The sequence below is a fragment of the Miniopterus natalensis genome, chromosome 4 (genome assembly GCF_054644295.1).
Source record: "Miniopterus natalensis isolate mMinNat1 chromosome 4, mMinNat1.hap1, whole genome shotgun sequence".
Lineage (NCBI taxonomy): Eukaryota > Metazoa > Chordata > Mammalia > Chiroptera > Miniopteridae > Miniopterus > Miniopterus natalensis.
In genome coordinates, this window is record NC_142084.1 from 36,354,145 (window position 1) to 36,375,523 (window position 21,379).

Sequence of the window (21,379 nt, forward strand, 5' to 3'; positions counted from 1 at the left end):
TGAGCCTTACCTACTATCCATCTGTGCAATCTCACTCCTCAGTGTTGAACTTGGGATTCCTGGTCAATTAGGAAAACTTTTAGTTCAAATGTACTTAAGAATTAGTTTAGTGTACATGAGTAAAGGGAGTTGGCTGCATTTTCTAAGAGACAAATAAAAGGACTTCTGGATACTGCCTTTCTGAGAACCTCACGCCATCACTTTTTTTGGAGTTAGAAGAAAAAGTGAAAAAAGATCAACGAAATTGCACTTGCTTCCCCATCACACCCCCCCCCCCTTCCCTGCTTACTGCTCCCTGGGGCCTCCTTCCCAGAGAGCAGCCAGCTGTGCGCCCTCTTTAACAGCCATTTACTCCCCCCTTAAGGGTCATTAAATGCTTTAGGGCAGAGGCTGTCAGAATTCTACATCCCGGTAAGTGCTAGGGACACAGTAGGTGATTCATAAATACTTTTAGAATTGAACTGGGATATCCCAAAATAATCTAATAAATAATCAAAAACAATCTTAAGGTGCAAGAGATCCTTCCTCCCTTCCTCCCTTCCTCCCTTCCTCCCTTCCTTCCTTCCCTCCCTCCCTCCCTTTTCTACACAGAAAGTCCTTATAGTGTAACTTTGAAAATCTAAGACCTTTGTGGGTTTGATAGAACAACAGTAATGCCAGGACATCTTCTAAAAGCTTGGTTATTTCCCCAACTCAGGGGTTCTAGGAGCAGCTACCCGAAGTCAGTGAGGCAGGGTGACTTCTGAGTGACCCCAGGGCTGCTTTCACCGAGAGCCAGCAGGAGACAGTAACACCGGGTACACGGTGTACAGTTCCCCGAAGCCTAATTGCTCTTTGGAGAAAAAAGGTTATGAATTTAAAAATGAATCCCAGCACTGCCACAGAAAGAGAAGTACTTGGAAGTGTTTTTCACTCACAGAAAGTGCATTAGGGATATATTACTGCTCTTTCTCCTCCCGGAGTTACTTCCTAACGACCCAGCCTAACGGGGATGTTACTTTTCGCAACATCTGCTTCAGGCTGTCAGTGGTTACCGACGGTCCAGAGCGTTCCTGCTTCTTACATGCAGAACCGAATACAAGCCCTTATTGCTATTTAGTCTGTCTTTCTAGGGTCTCACCGCTTTTCTCTTAAGTGCTTTAAGCCTCTGGTTTTGGGGGCAAGAGAATGTATTTGTCTGGAATGATAAAGCAGAGATTCTTCTTTTTATTTCCAAAAGGGGTTATGAACTTCTACTTAAAAACTTTGCATCACTGTTTCGAGGTAAAATTTTGAAACAAAGAAACTGTCCTTTGAGTGAGTTTATAAGTACTGCAGGGAGATTCATTATTTTTTCCTCCCCTTCTTCCTGTGTCACCAAAACTTTCTTGTCCGCTGTGTCAGGGAGTGTAAGGGAAGAAGCTGCTGCTCTCCCTCCTCTGCTCAGTGGCTCCTCCTCTCTGACACCCTCTGACACCCATGTTACTGTTGGGTGAGGGGTTAACAGGATCCAACTGCTGCCCCCATGGGTCCTGCCGCATTTTTTGCTCACCCCCTCCTGGGACCTGGAACTGGCAGTGCCCGCAGGCCCACCGGACCCTCCCTTCTCCACTGTTGTCTTCCTCTGGGGGAAGCCCCCGGGCAGGCCCCGCTTCCCCAGGGGAAACCCACAGCTTTCCAGCTGCTCTGTCGGCAGCTGATCCGCAGGCTCAGTTCAGAGGGGGGGCAGAAGCCCACACCGCATCTCCGGTCCAACGCTGCCCGAATAAAGCCACACGCCCATCCCTGCCACCTACGCTGTTTCTTAGAGCACAGGGGTGGGATTAGCCCCCTCCACTGCCAAGCGACACCAAAGATTAAAAAAAAGTGTTATAACGGAGTTCTTTTGAAAGCTTGTAACTCCCCGGTGCTTCCTTCCTAAGGCAGAGTCTTCTCTTGGAATTTAATAACATAACAATGAAGGCTGAAGGCTAAAATGTAGCTGCACATTTAGGTTTCAAAACGCAGCCACATTGGGCAAGGTGGACCCACTCACTTAGGGCATCTTTGATCTCCTCTACGGGCTTTCACAGTCACAAGTAAAATGACAGGGAGTGGGAGAATCTGCTGATGCACAGTTTGCGTCTTTCCTATACCCATCCTAATGCAGGGAGGTCCACTCTCCCTGATTTCGAGTCATTGTCACATCAGCAGCAAGATGCTCCCCCTGCCTGCTCATGAAGTGCTATCTTTCTACGCCCGTAAGCACCTCCACCACTTCCCTCTTCCCGCTACTTCTAGGCAGGACTGAAAGGACTTCCGATCTATTGCAGATCCTACCAAGAGCGTGTATAAATGCTTCAGTAACTATTAAAAAAAAAATGTTTTCAATGTTCTTTTCTTATGCCCTGTTCCTAGAGCATAGCTTATTTTTTAAGAACAATAGTGTGTAAGTAGACTGGGCTGGGACTATTTTTCTTCTTACACATGTAACAGATACTTTGCTTTTATTAATACTTTCTAACCATAAAGAGATAGGGTTCAGAATAAGAAACACATGTATTTTGACTGAAGCTCTGGACAAAATAAAATATCAGATAAAATATTTTCTAAGGTCTATTTTCTGAACATTTTTTCTGGAAATTCACTAACAACAAATGGGATATTTGAAATGCAAACAACAATTAGAGCATTAACGCCCGAAGCAGGGGTCTTGTCACGTCTTTTTGCTCTAGTAAACTCCAGACATATCATAAAATGTTATCAACTACTCAAAGGCAAGTTCATATTAACCGCCTTAATTTAAGCACTATAAACCATAAAGCACCTTATAAAGTAGGGAGTAGGGTTATAAAATCAAGTAACTACAGTGTAGTAAGTCCAAACAGATGGTGACTTGCTGGATTAGTTCTTACATATGAGCAACAGGATAAAATTAAATGCAACAATGAAATATTCCACCATCTCTTTCTATACTGTATCAAAGAAACAGTTTAAGAAATATAATTTTGTCTTTATTAGTGGTACAATACAACCAATTTGTCCCAACTAGCTTTAATCATGATTAAGCATTCTTTTCCAAAACAACGCTGGCAAGGAATTCATCGTGGACGGAAGGGCCAGCCCTGTCTGGCAGGAGTAACAGGGGAGGACCCAGCTCCTAAACTCCTGGCTTCAGCTGCTGTGACTCTCAAGTTTCACAGCTTCACATTTTCTTACGTAGAGAACACAGCTGACTCCCTATTGTATAGAGAGTCAAAGCTCTGCCTATAAACATGCTACTTTGCAGCGAAATGAGCAATCACAAGGCTTACTGGGTAATATATCCAGCACACTCCATGCCGAATGTTGTCCTTATACTGTCCCTTGAAGATCAGCCTCCCGTCCGTGTCGTATTCCTGGGCCGGACCATTGAGCTCTCCGTCCACATAGGTGCCCTGGAGAACTCCCCCATCCTCATAGGTGTAAACTCCCTGGCCCTGCAGGGCGTCGTCCACGTAATAACCCTCCAGGGTGCTGTGAGAGAAGGCAAACAAAAGGAGCTGTCAGGCCGTGACTCAACTCTCCAGACAGAAAGGGTCGTATCCCAGGGCCTGTGCTCGGCACTTCCCCCCGAACCTTGCTCGATTGCTAGGAAAACACTGCGAAGGATCAGGAACAGAGAGGGAGACATCATTTCTAATCGGGTTCCCACTAATCTTTTTTCTCTGCTGGAGGAAACAGGCGAGAAAGAAGCCACAGGTGGAGACTGAGCACAAGCCTCAGCTGAGTGTGTTTCCAAGACGGGATGCCGACCACTGCCTGGCAGTAGAGGGTCGGGTGTCGCCCTTTCCACACATAAGCCACTCAGGCCTAACTTCCCTCAAGAGTGGTAGACTCAAGGGGCTTTCAGTTGGCTTGTGTATAGTGGTCTCTAACAATACAAATGTGGTTTAGAATGAATGTGAAAATGTCTACAGATTTGTTTTAAATCATTAATGAATGGATTATTTGTCAGTGACAGCCATAATTGTTATCCAATCAAAATAATCCCCTTCCATCTTTTTGGAAGATATAGGGAAATTTATTTGTGTGTGTGTGTGTGTGTGTGTGTACATGACCATGGAAAATAGGGGCAAGTAAGGAAAACCACAGGCTAAACCTTGCGAACATCATTAGCAGACTGATAATGTGTGAGACCCATAGCCCTAGAACAGACGAATGCTCAGAAGGGTGCTCATGGTGATTTTACAAGTGCCTCTCTCTCTCTCTCTCTTCATAAAACACTTTCAGAATTTTGATAACATTTTCGGTGCTAGCCTCACACAGGCCAGTGTGCAATGAAACTAACTTTACCAAAAACTCCCTTTATGGACTGATATTTGGAACAAGGGGGGAGACCAACTCAAATTATTTTTGAATTTAAAATGTAAGATGTTGCCCAGCTGGGCGTGGCTCAGCGGTTGAGCATTGGCCTAGCATCCAGGAGGTCAGGGTTCGATTCCCGGTCAGGGCACATGCCCCGGTTGCGGGCTCGATCAATGACTCTCTCATCATTGATGTTTCTCTCTCTCTCTCCCTCTTCCTTCCTCTCTCTGAAATCAATAAAGATATATTAAAAAAAAAAAAAGTAAGATGTTTAGCAGCAGAGACAGTTTGATTCCCTTAACATGTGCAGATAGCATTCGTTCATTAATGCAACTAACAAGTATTTATTGGGTGCTTCCTAAGTAGCGAGCATTGTGTGAGGTTCTAGAGAGCCCAATAAACTGCGAACTGGTGGCAGGTGGGACGCAAAGGGGCCATGGGGACTGAGGTGGTTGCACCTGACTGTGCCTGGTAAAGTCTTTTCTTGCTTTAATAAATGACAGAATGATCTGTGGTTATTAAATGGAAAGTACAGTCCAAGTAACGATAACCTCTGATTACATTGTAATTACACTATTTGTGGTCTCCCAAGGAGATAAATAGTTCTCTTTTGGTTTTATTTGTACTATGAATGACAAATAGGCTTATTTTAAAGTGCACTTTAGCAGAACCCTTGCATAAATCATCAAAATTCTAAATCAGCAAGGGTGGAATTAATGAGAGTCGACTGTCATTAGACTCCTACAATTAAAAACAAAACAACAACCTTGGTGAAGGATAGCTAATCAACTGACATAATGATGCAATAAATATTGCAGAAAATGATTTCATTCTCTGTCTTCATTTTCAGAACTGCCAGAGTAAATACAGGATGCTCAGTTACGTTTGAATTTCAGATAAACAACAAATAAATTTGTAGTATACATGTCCCAAATATTGAATGGGACACGGTACCACTAAAATATGCTTTGTTGTTTATCTGAAATGCCATTTTCACTGGGTGCCCTGGATTTTGATTGGCTAACCCTGGCAACCGGACTGACCGGGTTCTCAGCAGCGTTCAAAACTGAATTGCGTGTCGGGTAGAATTATCCCCTGACGAACTAGTCTGCCAATATTTCCCAGGTTTATGATCACCTCTACAAGTCATGGGTCTTACGAATCAGTTAAACAATAATACGGACTTAGACATATTCCCTCCTAACCACATGCAGTAGCTTGTCTCTTGCAGTGAAGCCCATCCTTATTAGTATCATAAGACCAAAAATAAACTGCTATTTCTTCTTAGCCCGGCGGACATAAGATACCCACATGCAAATTCTTGGGCCATTGCACAGCAAAACTAAACTGCATTACTTTCAGCACCTGCCTGAGGAAGCAGCTTCACTTCCTTGGAAAATATTTAGGGTGGCTTGGCTGGCATCTGAAGACAAAAGGGGCATGTTTCCACACCAGGGACTCTGAGCAATAAAAATGATCTGGCTCTGAAATCCTCCACCATGCAGGAAATAAGATAAAAGCGTCTCAGCCTGGTGTTAAAGGCGCTAACCTTTCTTTCCAACTCGTTCCTCCTGCAGAGGAGGCTGGCAAGCCACGGCCTGCTGCCTGTTTTTGTAAATACAGTTTTATTGGAACACAGCCATGCGCATTCCTTCCCGGATCCTCTGTGGCTGCTTTCCTGTTACAACAGCAGAGCCGAATAGTTGCAACAGAGACTGTTCGTGGCCTGAGAAGCCGAAGGCGTTCACTGTCTCATCCTATAGAGGAAAAGTTTGCTGACACCTGCTCTCAAGCCCTCTGCTCACTCTAGATGATTTACTGGCCCCGGGCACATGTCTGTGTAGCTTAGCTTCCAAACTGTGTTTTCCTTGTTTCTTCCCATAAAACATGTCACCAAACTTTTAAAATCCCTGGGGACACAGTAAAAGCAACAACTGGGGAGTCACATTCCTTTTTACCGAGACTGACATACTGCATTCATTTTAAAATTCCCTTCAATATCTGAATACACAAAAGTGGTCTTAGGACACTTAACAGCTTTGGCCTTTCCTTCGTAGTTTTGGGGTGTACATGGCGTGTCTACTGCATGAGGCATAAACTCTGTTCTCTTTCTCCAATGAGTTCCCTTCCTTCCCCGGGCGGTACAGCCATGTAAGAACCAAGAGGCAAATTTAAAATGGATCACAATTTCACTTTAAATTCCCACCTATAACCAAATTAAATTGTGATTCTTTTTAGAAACATTGTTTTAGGAATTATTTTGTATGACAATATATATATATGATCTCTTAAAATATTAAAGACTAAGTATGGAAGGAGAGGGTCAACGACAAACCCTAACCGGGTGCAGGGACCCCCTCGCCCAGAAGCATCAGCCCCCTGCACCGTGTGGGCGGGAGCTGCATGGAGCACCACCAAGCTTCCACGACTGTAGGATCTGATTCTAATAAAGGCTCAAGATGACAGTGAAATATTTAAGAGACAATTAGTGAAATTCAGTTTTGCTCTTGAAAAACAAACTGTAAGAAAACTCTGTTAGTCATTGTTATCAACTAATAATAACAGTAACAACAATATGATAAAAGATGATAATAATAATCCATCCTTGACCTTCAGGGCATTATGCTAACTGAAACAAGTCAGGTGAAAAAAGACAAATGCTGTATGTCCTCACTCACATGTGGAATCTACAAAAGCCCAAATTCGCCTGGCCAGTGTGGCTCAGTGGTTGAACATCAGCCCATGAACCAGGAGGTCACAGCTGGATTCCCAGTCAGGGCACATGCCCGGGTTCCAGGCTCCATCACCAGTAGGGGGCGTGCAGGAGGCAGCCAATCAATGATTCTCATCATTGATGTTTCTCTCTCTCCCTCTCTCTTCCTCTCTCTGAAGTCAATTAAAAAAACCCATACTTAAAAAAGCCTCACTCATAGAAACAGAGAGTGGTGGTTGCCAGAGGCTGAGGGGTGGGGGAAATGGGGAGCTGTTAGTCAAAAGGTACAAACTTCCAGCTATAAGATGAGTAAGTTCTGGGATCTAATGTACAGCATGGTGATTATGATTCACAACGCTGTATCAAATACTTGAAACTTGTTAAGAGAGTACATCTTAACTGTTATCATCCCACATGCAAAAATGGTAGTTATGTGAAGGGATGGAGGTGTAAACTACCCTTACTGTGGTAATCATCTCTCAATATATGCGTGTATCAAGTCATCCCACTGTACACCTTAAACTTACATATGTTATGTCAATTATATCTCCATAAAGCTGGGGGAAAGGCGATACACAGTAATAGAAGAAAAAAAATCCATGCTTCCCCATGAGCGCCTACTAGGTGCCCTTCAGTCTACCAGGTCCTGAACAGGTTTTCTCTCCAGTCTTCACAACAGCTCAGAGCAGCGGGGGTAATCATCCCCATTCTATAAATGAGGGGCCAACTCGCTAGAACAGGGCTCCTCTGAGTTGTTTCTTAGGGAAACCTTCCATCAAACGGCCAGGCTCCTACCACATTGTTCCAGCTCCTACAGGAAAGTCACTGAAGTCACCCCAGGGCTCCTTTGAACATCTCACAGTTATAGCTGATGAGTGACCTCTAGTAAAGTCAAGGCATGGAAGAAGCTGTCAGGATCCGAGGAATTTCCTGGCTTCTGGTTAGAGGAGGGTATAGATGTAATGGGAAGAGGGGTGGCTCTGCAACTGAACTCACCTTCGTTTGAATCCCAGCTCTTACTAACGGGGACCTTGGGCAAGTTAGTTAACCACTCCGTGCCTTAGTTTCTTCATATGCAAAACCGGATTATAAAACGGACTTCCCAGGTTGTTCTGAAGGCAGGTGAACAAGTGACAGGTATTCAAAGTTATCCATTCTTTTCTACTCCCTGTCTTCTCGTGTGTCACAAAAATGTTTGCCTTAATCAGACTGTTTATTAGAATACAGATGAATATATTTGTTGAGTCTGGTGCCAACAAAAGCTGGATGACTATCAGGAACAGAAAAGGACTTTTTTTTTGGCCTCGTGTGGGAGACTGGAATACATGACTTCAGAAGTTCATTCTGACTCGTTTCTCTGAAGTGTGACCAAGCACTTTCTCAAAAGCAAACATTAAAAGTCCTGCATGGCCCTGTCACCCGGAACCCACTGGCCTTTCTTGGTGGCTCATCAGGTGGGCAGCCTCACTCAGGTTACCTGGCCAATGATAAACTATAAGGAGCCCTCTTAGCTGGACACATTAATGCAGCATCAACTGCAGAACGTGATGGGCACAGGACAGTGACGTCATGGAGCAATAAATAATACTTGGAAATCTAATTGGTGTGTAAGGAGAAGCAACAATAACATTTAAAAAAACTAAATGAATTAACTCATCTCTATCTTGTAGGCAAGTTAAAAAACATACATTTCCTTAATATTACACAAGCCAAAGCTTATCTGCATTGAAATACCCCTTCCTCGTTAGCATCCTAGGATTCTGAGAAGTCCTGCTAAATTGTCTTTACATTCATAATCTTGGCTGAAATGAGAACAAGTATGAGGGGGGGTAGAAAGCATTATACTAAACATCCAGAATTGAGGATTAGTATGAAAATCAGAGATGTGTATATCAAAGTATTTTGCATGGTAAACATTTTCATAACACCCCACTGTGGCTCAGCAAATCCCCCCCAGAGCCACACCCACAAAGCCCGAGCCTCCTTTCTCCTCACTGCACAGGCGTCTTTATCTAGGACCCGAGTACCAATGACCTAGTCTTAGCACAGTTTTCTTCCTTCCTTTAAAAAGAAGGAAAAATGGAAACCAACAGCTGCTTGAAAAGACAGTTTTCAAATGAAGGTCAGTTTTCACATTCATCCCTCATTTGTGGCATAAACGATCTGGCAAAGGATGAGTGGGGTCTGACTTCAGGTTTCCGACTTAATAAGCCTGTTGTAATAAAAGCTCTTCCGGTCTAATTTTGTCATATAATGAAGAAAAGACTAACTGTTGTTTAAGATCTCAAAACCAGCCAACAGTCTGAAGCTGAGACAGTAGTAAAAAGGTAAACAATGTACATCTTGACTATTTAAACTTAATTTAGAGATTTGGAAATAGCTATTTCCTTATTTTACCTTGAATATACTTAATTAAAATGCTTAAATTTTCTGCCAACAATGGTGACTTCTGTGACATGGGAGTGAGGGTGAAAAAAAAGGGAGCATATTCGCCTTTTAAATTTCTGTATTTCTTGAAGTTTTTAATTCTACCAAGCATTTGCCATATATACACTTTGAAAATAAATTAAAATCTGCCTTTATCTAGGAACTTGGTTAAAAAATTTAACAGGTCCATTTTCCTGGTGATCTGAATATTTAAAATCCTTATTTAGGTTTATCATAACCTGTGGTAAGGGAAAAATTGATTCTGGAATTTTCTTGATAGAAACTCACATTTGTATGAAATCTCATAAATCGCACACCCAGTTAAAGGTATAGGTTATGGTGATGGCTTCATTATGGTGATGGTTTCATGGACATGTGTTTAACTCCAAATTCTTCCAGTTGTAGACATTAAATATGTACAGCTTTCTGCATGTGAATCATACCTCAATAAGTTGGTTTTAAAACAATCACACACCTGAGTTCAGGTTTTACATAAGATTAGAATGTCTCCATCTAAATCTGTCTTTACACTTTGTGATTTTGCAAACACAGGTTCCCGCAGTTGCAAACAAACCCTCTGATGGGAACATGAGCCAGCACTATAGGCTAGAACAACTTCATAAAACTCTAATAGAAACCTTTTGTTTCCTGTTACTTCAAAACCTTGATTTCAGCCTTTGTGAGGGAATTTTTCCTGACCAAAGTCTCCTGACTGGCAATAAAGGTGTTTGTAGGGTTCCCACCTTATTTTACCCAACACATCAGACCCTAAAATTTAGGAGTGGCAATAGGGAGAAAAACTGACAAACCAATGTAAAGTACAGGGCTGCTTCATGCAGAAACAGCTGACTTCTCCGTGACCAAAGCCTGCACTCTCCTTAGAAAGACCCAACGGATTCCATGGCCTTTCCCCAGGCATAAGACCATTTCACCGACTTTTTCAGTGACTCCCTTTAGCAGGTGTCTCATAACAGCATCAGCACTGGGTTTAAGAAAGAAGATGATGAGAACCTGTCACCACACGGCTTCATCACACATCATACAGCAGTGAGACTGACCTTCTCCCCTCAAGGCTTCAGTCCCCATCTGTCTGAAGAAAGCTAACAAAGGTAAGCTCTCGAGGTCCTCACTAGTACCATCAATCTTTGAGTCTACTATCTGAGCTAAAGTCTCTACCAGGGTTTGAGTGATAGGTATGCAAACTAGTGAATTGGTGCCTCAAAAAAAAAAAAGTCAATGAATTTACTTGTATCCCATAGACAGTTTCTGGCTTAGCGCTTCAGCTCTGTCATGTCATGACACACGTGCCAACCACTGCATTCGTCCAGCACACTCAGGTGACTGGGTGAAGCTGCTTGGAGCCAGCTTGACAGAGCAAAGGAGGTGCTTGGGGAGTCTCTGGCCCCACCCAGCACCAGGGGCCAAGGGGACTAGTATTTTTGGAGCTAACTAACATGTAGTTCATTCTCGGCATGCTGGTTTGGAAGCTCAGTTTAATCCATCAATACTCTTGTGTATTATGTCTATGAAACAACCAAGTAACCAACACTAAATTCCAACCAAACTAACACTACTAACCAACACTAATAACCAACCAAATCTGCTGGACTGTCTTCCTAGAGTCAATCAATTACTTGCTCTGATCATCAAGCTACCAGATTTAAAGCATGGGTGTGTGTATGTGTGTGCTCTGGATGAATTCTACTCTCTTTCAGCTCCCATGCTCATTCAGGAAGAAATTTTTTTTAAGTATTAAATTAAGGGAAAGTGCTTTAAAGCCCAGAGGAGGAAAGAGACAAGATTCTGCCCTCAAGGAAACCTCTGTCCTGCAGGGGGAAACAAGACATTTATACAAATTACATTTGCTAAATGAATCAAAGAATAATTGCTGCATGAGGTAAAGAGAGACACTTTCCAGAAGACAGCAGCAGACACGCTGCTGTGGAAGCAGGAAACGTTCCCCTCTGCACAGGTGGCAGGGTCAGGGGAGAAGAAAACACTGACGTCGGATCTTGAAAGAGTCCGCCACGGGACTCAGGTATCCGCCAGGTATTCAGAGCAGGGCAAAAGGAAGGAAGCAAAATACCTGACCATTTGAAATGTACAGTTTGTAAGCAAAGCTCTGCTTAAAAAAAAAAAGGTGGGGCGTGGGGTTGGGGCAACGGGAAAGAGAAGGTTGGAATGAATAGTTAAAATAATGTTTTACAAAAGTCCTATGATGGGTTTTTATTGTTTTCCTCACTCCTCCTGACATCAGATAATTGACAGCCCGAGGAGCTGTTGGTATCTTCAAAAACAACCTACCCCATCCACGGAAAAGGGGTTTGGCTCACAGGCCGGTCCCTGCGCTCACCCTCCAGCTGTCAGCTTACACACGGCCTTTCCCAGGGGAGCCCCGAGGGTGAGAGGGCCCAGGTCATTCCCCGCGCCGGGAGCCGAGGAGTGTGCTCCGTGCACGGAGTCCCGAAACCGGGCTGGCTGAGCCCAGTTCTGCGCTACCCAACCAAGGTGTCTGAAGAGCTGGCCCTTCTGTGGCTCTCTTTCCTCTCAATGCTTGGGAAGGCCACGTGGACACTCTTTGTTTCTGAAGCTGACAAGGTTTAAAAGTCATCGTTGCAAAGCTGAGCCCCGGCAACCCCATCTCATCCTGAAACGGGAAAGGCCCACAGTCACTGCAGCCGTCACAAGAGGGTACAGAGCTTCTGCCCCACGCGTCCTCACAGGGGAGGCGAAAGCAACGTGAAAGAACGCTGCTGTAAAGATGTTTCAACGAGAGGTAGGACATAGAAAATACAAGTGCCGGCATCAGCATCCGGGCACCACACATAAAGGCGGGCTATCCCAAGACAAGCCTGTGAGGCCGGAGCTGTACACCTCCCGCGCCTTACTCACTGCTTGGACCGGGAGGACGCGGCCCTGCAGAGCTTGGCTAAGTATTTTCCTGACCAGCCCCATGAGGAGAGGGAACATGCTGAGAAACTGATGAGGCTGCAGGAGCAATGAGGTGGGGGAATCTCCCTGCAGGACAGCAAGAAACCAGACCGTGAGGACAGAGAGCAGGCTGAAGGCATGGAGTGTGCGGTACACCTGGAAAAAAGCGTGTCGGGCACTGCTGGAGCTGCGCCAACGGGCCCCTGACACGCACACTCAAGTGACTTCCTTGAGACTGACTACCCGAATGAGAGGTGAAATCCATCAAGGAAATGGGTGACCACCTAACCAACTTGTTCAAGATGGGACCCATGCACCTAGCACTGAGGAGCATCCTCTGACTACCACACCCTAGGAGGCAGTGATGACAGCCAAGCCTTAGCCTGGCCTCTCCATAACCACGGGGTGACTTCCCTGTCCCCAAAGCAGTGCATGCACACGTGGTGGGCTCACTTTCATCTCACCTAAAAGTTGTATCAAAAGGTCCACTTAAGTTCTTTCACTGGTATCGTTCCTTCAAATAGAGTCATTTGGTACCCTCCCTCCCCCAAGCAAAACAAAACGGAACCGTGAGTGCTACCTGCCGTCAAAGAAGAAGAACTTCCCGCGTCCGTTCTTTTCTCCGTGAACAAAGTTCCCCTCAAATCTGTCTGTGGAGGAGTAGGTGACTGTGCAGAACCCGTGCGGTAATCCGTCGTCATCCAGGTGCCCTGGAGAAAGGGAATCACAGGCAAACCTTAACATCTTCCACGCTCCCCCACCGACGCGTTGGGCACAGAAGCTGCGGGCAAGTCCCCCGGGGGGCCAAAGGGTCCCTTCCCTGCTCACGGGGAGAGCAGAGCAAAGCCTTCTCCCCTCGCCCACATCAGCACTGCCAACCTGACCGTCTGTACACTTTGTGAAGGACAGGCCCACAACGGAGGGACTTGGGCACATTTCAGACATGAACGAAAGTAAGCTTGCATTTTAGTGGGGACTGAGTTCTTATCGATAACAGCATCCGCAGGGCCTGTTCAGTTTACCAAGTACTTCCCCACCTGGTACTCTCATGTTAGGAATTACGGCCTCCAAACTGATGCTTAACAGAAATGCAGCTGAGATAACATCATATTATAGTCTATTGCCAGGTACATTGTCCTTGCAATGAGTCATCAAATTCTAGAACTAGTACACAATATGGTTTTATATGTCATTATGTAGCATGACGTGGAGGACTGCTAGCCAGGGGACTTCTGGAAACCCCACTATTTGTTACATTCAAACAAAGGACGTGGCCACATCTCTAAAACTGCCTGGATATTTATATACCTCACTGTGCTAACGTGTGAACTCAGAGTCCTTCCAAGCCTGAACTTAAGCTTAAACTTGAACTCACTGCTTCCCTTTACAAAATCTTCCAGCTTTGAATGTCTCATAATGACCTTGTCGTATACCTTCCACCACTGCGTTCTGAGGGCTTTTGCTTTAAATGCAGCAAGAAGCAGCTACATGGCCATTTAGGCAGCCACATGGCCAGTTAAGCAGTGATTCTGAACATCACCAGCAGTTCTGATACTGTGATCTTTAAATTGCTGGTTCTGCCTGGGTCACAGGCTGGTATATTCTAACATTTGTGTTTGCAGTCAGTGTTTAGGATTTTATGATTATCTACATATTTCACAGAACCCAGGAGTCCCCTCACTGGTGTCTCCCCAATCGTTCTGGTGAGCTGATTTTGCAGAGGTGGGTGAAAACGAAGGCAGTAGTTAATCTAGTGGCTTTTTTCGTGGGTGAATGACCTGGGTCATGGATGAAAAGGTACAAAAGCATTAAAAACTGTGGGGAGTGCAGGGGCATTAAACACTCAAATGTGGCTTCCAGATGGCTCACAGGCATAAAAGAAAACACAAACCCTGTCACCACAATGAACACTTTAGTCTCCCAAAATGATTTCTTCTAAAGGGATAAAAGTACATCATCCCTTGGAAGAGATGGTAAGTAAACACTCTTATAAAGAAAGAAGAGCTCTTTATTTTTATTGTATTCTTATGCAAGCAGAAAATAACAACAAACAATTTTAGTTCTTCATCTGACTGTATAGGATGAGTTACCTAGAATATATTGCAATAAAACGTGGCTGCTTAAATAAATCACAGTTGATACAGTTCCTTTCCACTTAACACAGGTGTTTTTTTTGTTTCTTTTTGTTTTTGTTTTTTACTGAGGGCCAGAAAATTAATGGTCAGGAGGGAAAGGAGCCATATGCTTTCATCTTGTTCCAAACCCAACTGTATGTGACATAATTCAATGACTCTTAAGTCATGTGAAATAATTTGGACAATTATCTTCTAATTATCTACTGATGATATTTCTCTCATTGAAATAAATTAAATCTACTATTTTATGTTCATTAAAAAAACAGTGTATATAGCTAAATACTTTCTTTTATGAAATGTCGGGATCAAATTCAGTTTTAGCTGTTCACATTCCTATGAATTCAGCATTTTACTTTCGATGTAGGTATAAATATCAGAATACTCACTTTAGCCTTGTATTGAAGTATTTACTAATTTGTTGAAAATGCTTTCCCCATAGAAAACAGTTCACATATTTCAGACTTTCAAAAGTTAATATTTGATGAAATTTGTTATTCTACTTTAGATTAAGAGAAATACTATGATAACCATGAACACTGAAAGGAAAAAAAACTACCCAATGTAAATTCATCTTCACCTTTCCCCAGTCACAATAGTCCTGTCCTATTTCTGCATAAAACACTGCAGATGCACCGGCAGCAATGGAATTTATATATTAGAGAAAATGGAAAGTGTCATATAACACACTAAAAGCACTTGAGGGTCAGTGCTGATCCCAATGGAGATGAAAGCAGAAATATCAGCCTCGCTCCACGAGGCTACTTGTTTCAATGCCTCTTTCGACAGGTCAGTGAAGAGGAGTCTCATCACCTTCCTAGTCTCCAAGGAGAGAGGAACAGAGAGGAGCTGCTGAACGACGGCCATTTCTCTGGTGACATCATGTGTTTAGAAGGAGGTGCTTGGACACCTGATGCTTCCCTGCCATTTTAAAGGTGTTAGGTTGCTTGTTGTGAGAGAAAGTCCTGAAATCTCCCTCTATCAGACCACTGTGGGACCCCGTGCTGGCCAGTTTGTTGTTTTCTTCCAAAGGAGATGTGATCAATGATCAGGATCAATGAACAGGAGCTAGATGTTAAGGGTTGTCATCATTCAAGACTTCCACCCTGAATGTTTAACAGCCTGGATTCATTGTCCTAGCCACAGAACGTAATATATAAAACAGCAATCCAACCCAAACAATAACAATGCAGAGATTTTCCTTAGAAAGAAATGTAGGGATAAGAGACTTGGCTGCTGTGCCCTCACCTCTCCTTTCAACGTCAGTGCTAGAGGAGCCTCTGGCACGGCTCTTGTTCAGATGCCATCTGGACAATAGAGCATGTCGTATTTGTCTTGTCAGTAATAGTCAATTTAATGGAGAGGAAACTGATACACAAAGAAGGAGAAAGTTTGTGTTCCTTCCTATGCATCTGGCATTGGGTTGTGTGCTTTCCTGTTATCTAAATGGAACCCCACAACCATCTTCCAAGTGCCAACTGTATAGGCGAGGAAGCCAGAGCTACATGACCTGCCCAGGAAGCACATCAACTGCTCCGAATGCGCTACTGAATGCTGAACGCCCCTTCCTAAGTCTTTCAGTTCCCTTTCTCTCTAGAGAAGGGAAACTAGCCCCTTGCTTCCCTGCTGACGGTGGAAGCAGGTACCTCTAAACAGGTAGGTGCATCCAGGTCCCAGGTACAGAAGTGGAAGAGCCTTTGTAGTGAAGGTAGTTTTTGTAGAGCCTCCAGGACTTGCACTGGCATATCCTGGTCACAAATTCCTGCCCCTTCCAAGTGTTACCTAACTCAGTGAGAAACACTAGTCCTCCTTGCTCTAGCGAGCTCAGTTTCTGAAACGTACCAAGTCAGCCAACAGCCTTCCAGGTCAGTTCCTACCACATGGAGGCTGAACACCAGGCCAGACAACAAGGGAGGTTCACTGGGATGACTGCTCTGTGTTGATAATGCTGTCCCAGCTCCTGTGCAGTCTGTCTGTCTGCAGCATGATTTTAAATATTTATAGAAGTTAGAAAAAGGGGAAAAAATGTCAGGGTCTCACAGTCTACTTTTGCACTTTGTTCTAGAGATCACTCTCTACTGAATGGATAGAAAGTGAATTCTTTCCCTGTGAGTTCCCTCTGAGCTTTCTCCTTAACCCGATGAGACCCAGGCCTGTCTGTTCTGTGCAGTGACTCTCTCCACATCAGACACCAGGCTGCTTCTGCCTCAGGCTCACTCACAGGAGATCTGAGAGTGGTGTGTGTGTGTGTGTGTGTGTGTGTGTGTGTGTGTTTCCCTAGGAACAAGAGACTCTTACAATGCACTGTTGATTTTGTAGACTAGAACTGCTTATACAATAATAATAATAATAAAAGGCAAGCTTATTCTGTTCAGTGCAAAGAACATGCCCTCATGATGATGCATTTACACTGGTTGTTGAAAACTTAATTTGATTTTTGAAAGTAATTCCTTACCAGAGCTCAATTGTTAGTTATGAGGGTCATAATTTTAAGATATGGCCACAGGGAGAGGATGAGCAGGCTTATGAGAGACAGGCAGGATAAGATGTTAGGGGGACATTAAAAATATGCTTGGTATTTTGAGGGGCTTGGGGCAGAGCAACACTGAGATGCTTGTTTTCCTTCTGGCTCCTTAGTTCTGGGGATTCTTTTTTCCCTTTATTGTCTCCTATATATTTCCAGGCCTTTCCATTTTTTTTCTGCCCTCATAAATGCACATTGGGATTATTGCAAAGAGCCTTGTAGGTGATGGCCTCACCTGCTCACCACTGCCCTCTCATCTTCCCAGAGCAGAGGTCTGATCCTGGCATTCCCAGCTCCAAAGAGCCCCCATGGCTTCCTGTGGCTTCCAGCACAGTCTACGCCCTTGGCCTGTGACACAGCCACTTTTTCCTGTCATACTCTCCTTTTCTCCTGGGCCCCTTTTTTACAGTAGGACCAAAAGATTCGTCTCTGAACATGCCTGCATAATACCACTCCTCTATATCTTTATTCACCAAGTCCCCACCACCGCACTGAACTCAACTCCACACCACCTCTCTGGGAGCTCTTTCTTTATCTTCTTTCCCAAGCCAGAAGTAATTTTTATTTCCTCTCAACCACCATAATTCATCTGTTTAGATATGATATATTTATTTGAGATTATATTAGGAACCACACTGTATTCACCTTTTAATCTGTGGGTAGACAAAGACATAGATGTAGTAATAAATATTTCTGTTTCCAAAGTCCAACCTCACTTCCCACTGAACCAATGAGTCTCAAAGAATTTTTAAAAATCCATAGCAGGAGCTCAGGTGGAGGTTTTGGGACTCTGAGGCCCAGGGGCCGGCTGCCTTCCCAAGGGAGCACAGCAGGTCTGGTACACAGACAGAGAATCAAAATGTACATTATGTGACAAAAGATTTTCAAGTCCTGAACAGACCAATTTGTTCCCCAGAGTAAATTTCTTAGGAGGAAGAAAAAGAAGAATGTCTGTTGCAGAGGCTGTAAATTAAATTCTCATTCCCCAAATACATCAGAACCAACCTCTAAAGAGTTACCACTGATAAAGAGTGATACTGACATAATATTTAACTGTTGCTTCCAGGCTTGGTTCCCAAGTATTTCATATACTTGATGACTCATTAAAAGTCAACAATAAGAAAAACATAGAGAGATAGTTGGGTAGGATGGAGAGGGGCTCTGGAGGCCCAAGCCTGTCCCCCACGCCACTGAGTGTCCTAGGATTAGTTCTTAGCTATGTCTCAGTTTCCTCCTCTGTAAAATTCAGATAATATTAGTACCCACTTCATAAGACTGAATGGATAATGCATGTGTGAAACATTCAGCACAGAACCTACACAGAATAAGAATTAAACAATTATAGCAATAATAATAATAATAATAATAATAATAATAATAATAATGATAGCTAAGACAATGAAACTACTGAGAGCAGAGACTTTGTTTATGGAGAGAGGTAGGTTAGTTGCTACTTGAACACCAAGATATTCAGACCAGCTGTATACCAGTCTCCCCAGCATGTGCTAGATGTTAAGTAAAGACTATTACAGACAGCGCTAAAAAGGACAAGGATGGCTGGAGAGAAGCCCACCGGTGCAGTTTCCCGCGTGTACACTCATGTACTCTAGACGCTGTCCAAGTTTGAGCCTTAGATGGCCCTAAGGACTTTTGAAGATTCTGTGTTACACTGATCACTATTATGTACAACTGAGTGATCACGTGTCCTGGATTGCCCCAAACATTCAAGGCTTACGCCTAAATTGTCCCAGCCTAAGTGTGTGTGTGTGTGTGTGTGTGTGTGTGTGTGTGTGTGTGTGTATATATATATATATATGAAAGTTTCAGGTATACAACATTATTGCTCATCTGCATGCACTACAAATTGATCACCCCCAAAAGTCTAATTACTATCAGTCACCATACAACTGACCCCCTTCATCCCTTCCACCCACCCCCACCCCCTTTGCCTCTGGTAACTACTGACCTGTTCTCTGTATCTATGAGTTTGTTTTTGTTTTACCAGCATAAGTATTAATAGTGACCCCTCTCATTCTCAAGCATTTTCTGGTTTTCTATTAAACAGAATCTTCCTTCTTTATATAAAGAACCTTCTGTTTCTATCCATTGGATAAGCTCAAAAAAGACACTGATACATTTCTAAAGCTGCTTGTTCACAAGGAGCCTGGGGACCACCAACTAATATTTCTAGACAGCTTCAAAGGAGAAAGTCGTTTAATCTGGGGAGCTCTGCCCATGACCAAGGGTTTGCATTAAAATTTTATAAGCACAAGTAAAAGTAAACTTTGAAGAATGAGAGCAAGCCCCGATAATTAGAGAAGATCATTTTTCGTTTCTCTTTCATAACACGAAGGCACAAGGAGTCAATAATTTAAATTGTAAGAAGGCTTCCAATGGATGGACTCAATCAATGTCTTTGGGCCCCACTGAGCCCCAACATAGGCTTTCTTTATCAGAGAGATAAATAGTTCTGTGAGTTCACAACATTGTGAAACTAAAGCAACTGAAGCTGGTAAATATGTCTTAGTAGTTACATTATAATGGATACCTTTCAGAGGATTCAGAAGTATTATTCTACTTACTCTCATCCTAAGACCTCCAAAAAGCACTGCAAAAGGAGTCAAATTATGTTTTATAAAAACATAAAAATGGAGTTCTCCCAATGCAGCAGTAACTATGTATCTTTATGCATTTGTACAGTGTTGCCACTTTTTCTTTCCCATTTATGAGAACTTGTTTGAACAAATGAGATAGAAACCAGATTCAACCAAAAAATAAAAATTATGTACTCAGATGCTTAGTTTGAAATATTATGGGTTCTAGGGTTTTACAAATAAGTATACTGAATGTATATGAGTTAAAAATATTTTAAAAATCCCATATTCTGGAATAATACCACACATTACAAAACATCACGACGTCTGGCTGGGTAGAATCAAATAAATAAATACGCCAAAGAGTATTTTCCAGTATTCACTGTTACAAAATCCTAGCATCTCATGATACAAACAACGAGATTGTATAACGTCCCCACCTCGCTTTTTAGAACTAGCAAAAAAAAAAAAAAAAGGTGGAGAAACTCGGCAAAACAAAGTGGCGAGAAAGTCGGGGGAGGGGCGCTAGAAGAGAAGGGGCGGAGAAATACGACACCCAGGCGGTGATATCACCCGCCGCCGACCGCCTGGAATTCAGAAAGTTCAGTGTCACCCAGCAATTTCGGTGCCGGCCCGCGGCGCGCCCGCAGCGCGCGGCGGCCCCGGCTCGGGCGGGGGAGGGGCGCCGCGGCGGAGTTCGCCCGGGGACAGCGAGGGGAGGGCCGCCCGCTCCCGGCCGGCGCGCGTTCAAGCCCCGGGTCCGGGCCGCCGTCCCTCGCCGGGCGATGATTTCATCTTTTCGGGACAGCGGCCGCCCGGGCCGCGGCCGCCACGTGCCCGGTTCGACCCCGTGCGCGGCGCCGGGGGACCCACCGGGTCGCGGCGGCGGTCACCGCGGCGGGCGGAAGGCAAGGGCTGGCGGCTGGAGAGGGGCGCGGGCATTGCTCCGCGGAGACCGCGGGTCTCAGGGGACCGTCCTCTGGCGCACCCCCCCTCCCATCCTCGAAAAGGGGGAAGGGCAGAGTGCGGGGCAGGGCTCGCAACTCCGAGCACGGGATGCGGGCTGTGGCCGGTGGGATGGAGCAGCCGTGCCCGCCCGGCAGCCCGGCCCGCAGGGAGCCGCTCCCGGCCTGCGCCCCGCCGCGCAGTGCGCGCTCCCGGCCGCCGCCTGGGAGCCGCGCGGGGGCCGCCCGCGGAGGGGCCGGTGGCGGCCGCGGGGCCCGGCGCCGCGCGGGTCGCCCGCCGCCCCTTCCGCGTTCCGAGCCCTCGCGCCGCCTCCCCCGGCCCCGAGCAAGGCCCGTACCTTCCACCGCCTCCTCCACCATCTCGTCGTCGCTATCCATGGCGGCGGGGACCCTGCCCGGCTCGGCGCCGCGCGGCTGCCTCCCGTCCCTGCGGGCGCTCGGGCGGCTGGGCGAGCGCCGGGGCCGAACCCTGCGAGTTTGGGGGAGGAGGAGGAAGAGGAGGAGCAGCGGGGCTGGCTCGCGCTGCCTCCCCCTGCAGCCCTTTCGATTCCTCGGCCTTCAGCCGCCGCCGCCGCCGCCGCCCCTCCTCCCGTCGCCCACTTGCCCCTCGCCTCCGAGGCCCCGGGGTGCCGCCGCGTCCGCCGCCGCCGCAACTTTCTCCTGTAATAACCCCTCTTTGTTGGTGAGCAGCTGATCCGCTGACATCACCCGGCGCCGGTGCGCTCCCTCCCTCGATGATTGACAGTTCCCTGTCCCTTCCCAGAAGTGAGGCTCCTTAAAACGAGCGG

The 21,379-nt window shown here is 45.2% G+C and overlaps 1 protein-coding gene across 1 annotated transcript in view; it reads right to left on the reverse strand.

Annotated features, from left to right (window-relative positions):
- SETD7 (SET domain containing 7, histone lysine methyltransferase) overlaps positions 1–20,984 on the reverse strand; it is a 34,209-nt gene extending 13,225 nt beyond the window's left edge. Inside the window, exons 1-3 of the mRNA XM_087815951.1 lie at positions 20,930–20,984; positions 12,957–13,086; positions 3,273–3,474 (exon numbers count right to left, since the gene is read on the reverse strand). Of these exons, the coding sequence (XP_087672077.1) occupies positions 3,273–3,474; positions 12,957–13,086; positions 20,930–20,969 (372 nt within the window). The 5' untranslated portion in view covers positions 20,970–20,984. The remainder of the gene's footprint in view (positions 1–3,272; positions 3,475–12,956; positions 13,087–20,929) is intronic.
- Between the last annotated feature and the right edge of the window lie 395 nt (positions 20,985–21,379).